This window comes from Strigops habroptila, chromosome 14 (genome assembly GCF_004027225.2).
Source record: "Strigops habroptila isolate Jane chromosome 14, bStrHab1.2.pri, whole genome shotgun sequence".
NCBI lineage: Eukaryota > Metazoa > Chordata > Aves > Psittaciformes > Psittacidae > Strigops > Strigops habroptila.
Window position 1 is genome coordinate 2,665,087 of NC_044290.2, and position 10,508 is coordinate 2,675,594.

At 55.6% G+C, this 10,508-nt stretch overlaps 1 protein-coding gene across 1 annotated transcript; it reads right to left on the reverse strand.

Annotated features, from left to right (window-relative positions):
* Positions 1-6: 6 nt before the first annotated feature.
* On the reverse strand, positions 7-10,218 carry LOC115616494 (fas-binding factor 1 homolog). The gene is made up of 18 exons (XM_030505772.1): positions 10,110-10,218; positions 9,634-9,694; positions 9,092-9,133; positions 8,890-8,965; positions 7,109-7,152; positions 6,910-7,002; positions 6,150-6,284; positions 5,856-5,956; positions 5,211-5,417; positions 4,621-4,728; positions 4,178-4,308; positions 3,791-3,909; positions 3,546-3,668; positions 3,050-3,148; positions 2,137-2,292; positions 1,838-1,945; positions 1,582-1,714; positions 7-612 (listed from the first exon to the last, which is right to left on the reverse strand). Exons 1-18 carry the CDS (start codon positions 10,193-10,195, stop codon positions 590-592), a joined length of 1,845 nt encoding a protein of 614 aa, XP_030361632.1. The 5' UTR covers positions 10,196-10,218; the 3' UTR covers positions 7-589.
* Positions 10,219-10,508: the final 290 nt, after the last annotated feature.

The window sequence follows — 10,508 nt, forward strand, 5'->3', positions numbered from 1 at the left end:
GAGAAGGCCCCCGTTACCATAGCGACAGGGGCTGCGCCGCGCAGGGCCTTGGCAGCTGCCATAGCAACGGGGCTGTATTGGCCAGGGCCTGACTAGAAACGTGCCCACAGCCGCAGGGTGACGGGACGGATGTGGGAGAGGATGGAACCTATTTCGTTATTGCCAAGAGAAGTAACTACTTGGCTCGAGAAGAAAGAGTTAAAGAAGAAACAAAGTACATTGTGTGATCAAGCAGAGCAACGCAGCTGGACAAGAGCAGGAGAACAGAAAGATAAAGAACTGGTTAGTTTGGGACTGTCTGTGAAACGACGACGAATGTTGAAAAAACAAAACTGTAAACTAGGAACTACACATGATGTGCTAAAAATAGCTTGGTATAAAAGATAGAGCAATAGGTGAAAAATAGCTTTTACTAGAATGGTATAAAACCTAGAGCAATGAGCAATAAAATGATTCGCTGCATGAAGATGCTTTGGGGCCGTGTCGTTCATACGCCACAGAAGGACACAGCCCCAGCGTGTGGGGCTAACACCTCCACAGGGTTCAAATGTTGTAGGGTGCATTCTTCAGGCTCTCCAGGAATATCCGCTCATGCTCTAAGAATTGCTGGTCCTGAAAAGAGAGGGGTGGATGGGATTGATATCAGAGAGTGCCACAGGAACGGGGTCACAGTCCAGGGTGTCACTCATGAGTAAGGGAAGTGACCCAAACCCTCCTTCATGTTGGCAGGTAGCCTTCTGTGCTACCTCCTGGGTGTATGGCCTTCCAGCCCCCAAGCCCATAACCTCACACTCCTAGTGAGACCCACAGAGGAAGCCTCAAAGAGCACCCCTGCCTGGGGAAGGACCCAGCAGGGAGCTGACAGGAGAGGATGGGTCATCACTAAGCCAGAGTCCAGCAGAACTGGCTTTTCCCACCCAGGGATAGGCTGAGGAGAGGGGCAACCCTACTGAGCCAAGGATGTTCTCAATGAACCCAAGACAAGCTGTGAGGATCCACCCATCCTTGCTCCTGGTATCGCTCCTCAAGGTGCCCATGGCTTCTGCAAACCCGCCCAGCCCAGCCACTCAGAAATGATCTGAGGAGACCCCTCTCAGCCTGTTGCTATCAGGCTTCACCCAGCCCTGCTCCCACCCAGCTGATTGAAGCCCCTTCCAGCCCTGGTCTCCCACCACCTCACCTGCTGGGCCCTTAAATTCAGCAGCTGCAGACTGACAGAAGGCAGAAGGCCTTCAACAGTGTATGGTGCCTCTGCTGTTCAGAGGAGACAACAGAGCATCCCTTTTTTTGCTGCCTGCTTGTCCCTGCTGCAGGGCCCTCAACATCCTCCCAGTGCAAACAGGATTTAACCCACCTCCCTCTCCTATCCTACCCCCTTGACCCCTTTCCAGGCAATGCCCTGGCACAGAGAGCTCAGCTGAGCTCTGTCAGAGGACAAGGAGGCCAAGTCACATATAAAGTTTATATTCAGGGGAACAAAAACAGCCTCCAGGAACACCCCAAGCCTCTGGAGAAGCAAAATACAAGTGCAGCTGCTCCCCAGCATGTCCCTTCCCATCAGCAGCATGCAGGAAGCCTTACGCAGTGTGCCGGAGAGGCCTCTCATAGGGGCACCGAGGTCCTTGCCCGCAGTCAGCGGCGTCACGGGGTTCCTGCGCAGCCCCTCACGTAGCTGCTTGAGCTGTCTCCTCTGGCGAGCCATGCTCAGCCGCTCCTGCCCCGTCCCCAAGAGAGAAGCTGTTGGCAAAGGTTCAGGCCCCTGGCATGGCAGCACCAAGCCAAGAAGGGAAGGTGAGGGGATATTTGCCTGGTGCAGAAGCTGTTCATGCTGCTTCACCTGCTCAAATCGCTCCTGCATGACCTGCAGCCTGCTCTGGTGCTCAGACTCTATCCTGCCTGCCTCTTGCAGGGCTTGCTCCCCTTCCTTGTACTTCTGGGATGATTGCTGCAAGGCAGAGCGGCTGGGGAGGCTGGGGACAGGGACCCTCACTGCCCTGAGGCAGGGCTCCTTTGTGCATCCTCTTATTCCCCTCCCAGTACTGCATTAGGACTCATGACTTTGGGAGGGATGGGACACCCCAGCACTGCTACCGGCCCCCATACAGTTCTGAATTGCAGTGCAGATGCTCCACTTACATTGGTCATGCTTTTAATCTCCTTCTCCTGGAGCTGGATGTGCAGCGCGGCCCTGTGAACCTTCTCCTTCTCACGCCTCAGCTCCTGCCAGGCCTCTTCCAGCAGCTCCCTGTCCCTCCGCAGCTGATCCTCCCTCGCCTTCAGCTCTGCCTGCTCCTAGCGTGGGCACAGGGAAATCCAGTGCATCACCTGCCCTGTCCTGGACACTATCTCATATCTTCCCAAGCGATGGGAGCTGACCCTGGCGAGCTTCTCATGCACACCACTTTGGGGGGGCAGTGCAGCAGCACAAAGTATCCAAGAAGTGTCCTCATGCACCCACCTTTGGGCACCAGGGCTGGCACAGCTGGGATTGTAGAGACACACACACACTCCTTCCCCAGAAAGGACAGAGCCCCCCACCATAGTGCACTCCCTAGAACATGCTCGAGGCACAGCACTTTGTCAGCAGTGGCAATACCCAGCCCAAATGTTTTATTTTCCATCCCAGTAGCCCTTAAAAATGCAGCTCTGCTGCACTGCCTGTGCCACATATCCCCTCTGGACAGTCCCAGCATGGAGCAGAACTGGCTCTAGACACATCCCCATGGCACAGGGAGGTTTTGCTTAACCCAGCAGAGGGGTTTCCTCTCACCAGACTTGCAACACAGGCAGCTGTGCCTGGTCTGGCTGCCCAACCTCCTCAAAGGCAAAGGGGAGAGACAGAGGCGACCGATGCTTCAGCCCGCCTCTAAAACAGCCTGGTGGAGGCTGTTCCTGGAACGGCCGCATTCTCACCACGCAGAGTGAAGTCTCTGTCTTAAACACCCAAAGGCAGCGCTGAACGCCTCCCCACAGGCAGGACCCACCCGTGAGCCTGCCAGGCAGCGCTGGAGGCCACGCGAAGGGGCTCTGCTCCACAGAGCAGAGGTACCTTGGCCAGGCTCACAGTGGCGCGCTCTCTCTCGGACGCCGTCTGCAGGGTTCGGTCCATGTTGTGCTCCAGCTTCTGTTGCTCCTCCAGCAAAGCGCTCTGGAGAGGAAGAGAGAAAGCACTAAGTCCCAGTCGCCACAGGGCTTTTCTCCTTTACCTCATCTCTGCCACTAAAGCCCACACAACATCTAGAGGCTGGTTCAAGCCCACAGCACCTGGCGTGAACCCCACGTGGAGAGCTCTGGCCCCACACTCCTCATCATGCATCATGCACACTGCCTGTACCTCTGGATGAAGCCTCTTGCATCTCTGAGCCAGAGGGTTGGTCTAATTGCAATTCAGTGTGTGATGGGGTGTGGGATTGAGGAGGCAGAGGACAGAGGAAGGATGCTACAGCCCAGCACCAAGCTCTCTTCTCCACCACACACCACAGTGCAGCCCTGCTTAGACTCACGGGACATGTGGAAAGCACCTGGAGATGTCTGCCCCACCTCACCTTTTCCCCCTCCAGCTCTGCTTGCTCCTTGGAGAGCTGCTGGCTCATGCCTTGCTGCTGCTCCTCCTGTGAGTGCTGCTGCAATTCCACTTGGGCTTGCTCTGACACCAGCCTTGATTGCTCCTGGGTTCAGACACAGAGGAGAGACAGATGCCACTCACAGGCTCCAGGCCAGGCACCTTCAATGGGCAAGATGTACGCCCCACAGCAGGGTGATCTGGGCATCAGACACAGCGGGAGCTCACCTGCTCCAGCAGCGTACTCTGCTTGTTCAGCCTGGACCTCAGCTGAGTGATCACCTTCTGGAGATGGCTCCGCTCCTCCTCCATGTCCCTCTGCTGCTGTGACAGCCTGTCCTCGAGCACTGGGGAGAGGCAGCAACAGAGCCATGAGCAGCATGAGGTGGGAAGCCCTCCTCTACCTGCACCACGTTCACAGAAAAACTGCATGTGTTTGTGCTCATCGCCTACTGCACATCACCAGAACATGAGTTTCTAAGTGGGAGATGCTGAGATTTCCAGTGAGATCCCAGACTCTGACTGTCTCAGAGCATCTCCTCCCTGTTTCCTGGGTGTCCCCAGCACTGGCAGGGACCCTGCAGCTGTTCTGGCACAGAGGAACTGCAGACGTACCTTTGAGCTGCTTGTCCTGCTGCTGTGCCAGTTCCTGGGACACGGTTTGGTGCATGGCCTCCACCTTGTGTGAGAAGTCACGCAGTTCACTGGAGAACTTCTCCATCTGCTCCATGATGCTGTTCAGAGACCTGTGGAGTGGAACGAGGGGAGGGTTACCTCCATGGACACACTAGATCTCACCGCAATGGAGAGATGGATGCATGGTGGGGCAAGGGCTGGGCAGCCCTGCCCTGAACGTCTCTGGGTCATTGCACAGTGGTAGGAAGATGGAGCTACTGCTTAGGGGAGTACTGAAGGATGTTAAACAGCTCAGCATCCCTGAAGGCAGTGGGTGGAAGAGGGGAAGGCCCCTCTTGCCATGGTCCCACGCTGGTTCCCTGTAGAACAGGGAACTCCACAGCCAGTGACCCATGTGGGGATGCAGCACCAGCCATCAGTACCTGGTATGTGAGGTGGGACCGGTCACTGCATCAACCTCCAGGTCTTTTGTCTGCCTCAGCCGCTGGAGCTGCTCTTCGTAGTCTTTCACCCTTGTCTGGAACAATGTCCTGCGGGACACAGGGAAGGAGCCCACCATGGGCTGTTACAAACCAGTGCTCCCTGTGACGGGCACCATGGAAGAAGCTTGGTTGTGGGGCTGAGAACGAGGTCCCAGCAGCTGACCTGGCATGGTGGTCTGTCATGGGGCGTCCCACTGACAGGCACCCGTATTTGGTGGTTACGGGCTTTTCTACCTAAAAGTGATTTCTCATTTTTCAGTAACTCACTGACAGGAATAAAAGGGATTTGGGGAGTTAAAACACTGTGTTCAGGATCTTTCTAAATACAACTTTGCCATCATGTCTCCTGCCAGATCTCCCCATGTCCTCCTGCAAGGCAAATTCCTATTCCAAAAGCCACTCAGCTGCCCATAATCCAGTAATTCTGGACTCTGATTTCTCTTTTCACTGTGTCCCCAGACTGTTCCCTGGTTCCTTTGGAAAGACCAGGGCTACCAGCCCCACGGATGTGCTGCTCGTGCTGCTCTCACCTCTGCTGCTCTCGCAGACACTCCAGGTCCCACATGTTCTGCTGCTGCAGCGCAGCCACACGCTCCTCGTGCTGCGCCACCAGCTCTGCCCGCGCCTTCTCCGCGTCCTGGCTCTGCGACAGGAGCTGAGCCACCAGCTGCTCATTCTGCTTCTTCACACTCTGCTGCTGCTGCTCATAGGTCTCCCCCAGCACCTTCAGTCGCCTCCTGCTCAGAGAGGTCACAGCAAGGAACGAGTGTTGCTTTCATGGCAATACCCAGCACTCTCCACCCAAAGTGCACAAGGGGATTTAGGAGCAGACCGCTGTCGCTGCGTGCATGGGGAAACACACAGACACCCCACAGTCGGAGCCCTGAACCCCCTTCTTACTGCCCAGTGACCTGCTGTGGTTGGGGTTTTGCTGGCAATGGGACTGACCCCTCTTCCTTGTCACCCGTGGGACAGTGTTGGTGAGAGTGGACCTCCACCTTGGCTCACCCATGGGCTACTCTCTGCCCCCACCAGGTCCACATCGACATGGCTCTGTGCCTGCACACCCCAAGAATGGATTTGGGAAGCACCCCGGCACTCCCACCCCAGGGAGATGGATGGGGCTGTAGGCAAGGACCCGACAGAAAAGGGGAGCAGAGGCAAGAGCCTCCTACCTGTAGGTGCTCTTGAGATGATCCAGCTCCTCCCTGTGGTGCTGCTGGAGCTTCTCCAGCCTTAGGTTGTATTGAGTCTGCTCCATCTTCAGCGTCCGGACCTGTTGGGCACCCGGAGAGAAGATCCTTGTGCTGGCCCGGGGACAGAGCTCCCACAGCAGATGTCTGTAGACATCTCTGGACAGGGAGGTTTCTCATCTCTCCCATCACCCTGATGCGATCTGGAGCAGACATGGCCCCTTCTCCTTCCCCTGGGTCACCTGTGGTCTGCATCCAGTTGGCAATGGGGCTCACCTGGCTCTCCAGCTCTGCCACACGGGACTGGGCCCTCAGCAGCTCTGCATGATAGCCTGATGCATCCTTGTGAAGCTGTGCTGTGGGAGCCTTCAGGCTCCCATCAGGAAACACATCCAGGTCTGCAGACTCTGCCTGAGGAGTCGAAGAGAGAAGATTGAGGCCCCTTAGAAACAGTGGCTTTGTGGTGTGGCCATCAGCCCCCACACGAAGGCACAAGGCTCAGCTGCAGCTCTGGGGCAGCCTGGAAATGTGCCGTGGGTGCAGCAACCTGCAGGGACACAGGGATGCTCTCAGGGAGGTAAAGCCCTGGGGAGAACATCTCCTTCCAGCCTGGGAATGGCAATCCACCCCCAGCCTGCTGCCATCCCTCCTCTACCCTTCTCCAGCCCAAGCCCAATGCTGCCCCTGGGTCCGTTCTTCCCAGGTTGACACCCAGCAAGCAGCCCCTACCCCAGACCCAAGTTTGCTGGGCTCTTCCTTCTCTAGAGACAGACTCAAGGATAAGACCAAGAGTCCTCTGGGAGAAAGCATGTGTTCTGCCAACGGGGCAGCACAGAGGCCCAGCTAGATGAGAAATGGAGGCTTCGAAGACCAAGCAAGAGCTGCCCTCTCTGTCAAAGGCTGGAATTCTCCTTGAGCTGTCTAGCAACAATCTCAGAGCATCTTCATCACCATACTGGAGAAAGGCAGCTGAAGAAAATGTCCTTTATCAGGTGGAGCCTCTCTTGTCTAATTAATATCATATATATATATATACCTGGGGAACTATGTGGCATCTTGGGGCTCTCCACACACTTTGCCTCCATGAACGCGGGCTCCCGGAGAGGCAAAGTGGGGCACATCCTTCCTCCTGCCAAGGGAGCATGGACAGAGCTGGATAACAGCGCATCGGTGGGCAGGGCTCACACTCACTGCCCTCATCCTGCACCTCTCGGGGGCACAGCCCCAGCACCTACCTGCACGGCAGGGCCCAGCATCTTCTGCTGTCGTGGGAACACGGCTGTGGGGATTCAAATTTGAACAAGTCTGTGATTCAGACATGGCAAAGAGAACCATCCCCTCCCACAAGGATGAGGGCTTGAGTCTCCCGGGCAGAGCAAGAAGGGTCCTGCTCCTTCCCTCCAGCGGCTGCTGATGGGGATGGAGGCTCAGACAGGCTTGTCCACATCTGCACCCACACCCCACCCCATGCACAACGGTGGGACTCTGCTCTGCAGAGTAACTCTGGGGGCAAAGCACAGCTACTCCTCCATCTCCATCCCCTTAAGCCCACCCATTGTACAGACACAGCAAGTCCCTTGCAGCCCTCTGAAACCCCAAAGGCAGCATTGCAGAGCTCTCAGCCACCCAAATCCTGACCCAGAAAACTTGTTCTCATCTGACAACATGCAGAAAAGGCTGGACGAGGTCAAAGGTAAGATCTGAACCTCCACTGCCAGAAAGGAAAGGCCAGGTCTGTAACGTGTGGCACACTTGAAATATCAGGCACTCGTGAGCTGGGTCACAATTATCCCCCTTAACAAGTTGCTCTACAAATGACCGTGCTGCTTAGTAAGAGATGGGATGAGGTGGCTGTTTGGACCTCACATGGACTCCTCTCCAGGCTGCCAATTCATTTAACACAAAGAAGATGCATCGAGCAACCCTGTTTACTTCTGCTCTGTTCTAATATGCTTTCAAGGCCTGTCAGAGCTGGCTTCTTGGGAGAATCCAGCTTCTCATCATAGAAAAGCTTACTCAAGATGGGATCTGTATCTGGGAATTACCCAGAGGAAAGGAGAACAATACAATAAACAAACAAACCCTACGTTTTTTAGAAGAACAGTTCTGTGCTAAGCCAGGCACTATCCCCCACCATGTGCACACAACACCTTATCTGCCCAAAGCCATGAATGCAGGTTCTGCATTCTGGGACACCTGGGACACCCTTGGGTCTCCCTGAACTTCAAACACTCAAGAATTACATTTCTGTTCAGGTTTTCCACATTTCTTTTTCTCCTAGAAGAAAATAACTCACACTTTGGGTTCTTTAATGCTTGAACATATTTAGGCAAAGAAAAAGGGGAGAAAAAAGGCCACCTAAATCACCTAAAGCACATTAGAGTTTTAAGAGATGCTAATCTTGGTTAAAGCACAAGCTTTCACAACCAGATCTCAGCTGTGCGAGGAAACGGTCGCCCCAGTTTGGAAGTTGGACAGAATCCCCCTGACACAAGGGCTCCCAAGTGTTGCAGACAGTCATTAAAAACCGAAGCACAGATGAAAATGCAAATGCCCCCAGGAATCATCTCCCAGAAAAGGGCCTGGGGAAGACCAGGACACTTTGGGGACCGGCATATCTTAAATGCAACCCTTCTGGCTCTCTTTCCACAGCAATCAAGAATATCCCACCAGGAACACTTTGTACCAGGGAACAGCCAAACGGTGCTTGGTGGGAGGCAGCAGCGTGGCTGCTCTTGCTGCTGATGCTAGTGTTGTAATCACAGCCTGGTAGGAAGGCAGGGATCTCCCAGGGGACAACACGTGGCCAGAACAACACTCCTCCAAAAAGGGGCCAGGAAAAGGATTTTCAGGAACAAAACCATTTCTTGTTCCCTATCCTACATGAAAACATCCCCTGCTTGTTTGCAATCAGGCTGTGAAAAGCAAAGTGGAATCTCCTTTTTAACTTTCTCAGGAGCTTGGTGCCTCCCTGTGATTTTTACTTCTCCTCCCAAGGAGTCTCATTTTCCAGCACCTTTCACAGGTGTCTTCCGTGGCCTACAATTCATTCTTGGCCTTCCCGGCAACTCAGCTTCTGTGTCTTCCATAGTCTGGAAAGCAAGAGGATGAGGATGGGAGCAGGGCGGGTGCTGCTCATGCCTCGGCGCCACCTCTCCCTTTGGAGGCCGCGGCTGCAGCTCACGTAGGGCTGAGATGGAGGGTATTTATGCATGTACCTTCTCGGTCTGCAGCAGGTCTGTGTCGGGAGGTCTGGATCCCTGCGTGCCAGGGAGGGGAAACAACAGAGATGAGCATGTGATGGAAACTCCTCACCCCTCACTCTGGCCACTGGTTTTCCTCATCTTGTGGGGTGGAAGAATAGCTGCCCAACCCCCCCCCCCCCCCATACCTCAATTCCACAGCTGAGATCCTGCTGCCTCTGGGAGAAGCATCAGGAAAACCCACGGCCATTGCTTGGGGCGAGGGTCTTTCCTACAACACTTCACCTGAAGCTCACCCAGCAGCACGTGCCCCCCTGGCTTTGCTCTGTCTCATCCAGGGCACCTGGAAGCCCTTCTCCCACCATCCAGCCACTGCCCTGTCCCATCTTCCCCATCCCACAAGGGTGCCAAAGAGGGTTTACCTCTTCAGCCAAACTTCGCCATTCACCCCCGATACCCCACTGCTGACTTGGATGGGGCGATACCAGGAGCAATCCTGGCCCGGCTCAGCCCCAGCCCTTGGGACAAGCAGGCTCTCTCCTGAAATTTGGGCTCACCTCTGCAGCTCCCGTCTTCTGCACACAGCGCCTGCTGAAGAAATCATCCTTGAGAAAGGACCTGTGATAGAAGCAGGGGCTCAGCAACACCACACGTGAGCTCAGTAAAGGTGCCCTGGGGACCCCCAGGCCAGGCTGTGTGAGGTGGAGGGGGCCACTTGGTACAACACAGAAATTTTGAAAGAGCTAACACAGGACTGGGATAAAAGATAGGAGTGCTGGGACTGCTGGATTTAAGCAACTGCTGTCAGGGAGATTTACACAAGATGTACCCAGCTGGGGGCACCCAGCGTTTGCTGGAAACTTATGTTAGATCTTGGGCAGCAGCTCTTCCCTGTGAGGGTGCTGAGGCGCTGGCACAAGTAGGCCAGAGAAGCTGTTGCTGCCCCATCCCTGGCAGTGTTCAAGGATGGGTTGGGCTTAGGCAGCCCACAGGGATCTCCCGGTGGGAGAGGCTGTGTCTGAAATGCACTCACTTCTCACTGCCCTGCGAGCTGGTGCCCAGGACTCTCCTTCTCTTGCCTCGGCCCCGCTGGGCATCTCCAGCAAGTTCAAGAGGCATTTTGGAACCGACGGAGCCTGAAATGACACAAATTCAAGCTGTGTGTGTCCCACCCCTCCCCGCCCCGGGCCCGCCCCACGCCCCGGCTTCCCCCCTCCCTTCCCCTCCCTTCCCTCCCCTCCGCCGCCCTCCCCCGGGGGTGATGGGAAACGCAGGCCCCGGCAGCCGGGACCAGCCTCTCCGCTTCCCGCAGCGCCTGGGCGAGGAGCTCGGGCAGCGCGGAGCACACGCTGTGCAGAGAGGAACGAGTCTTAGCGAGGCTGCAGCGCCGAAAGACAGAGCAAAACCACCGCTCGACAGCTCAAACCGCCGC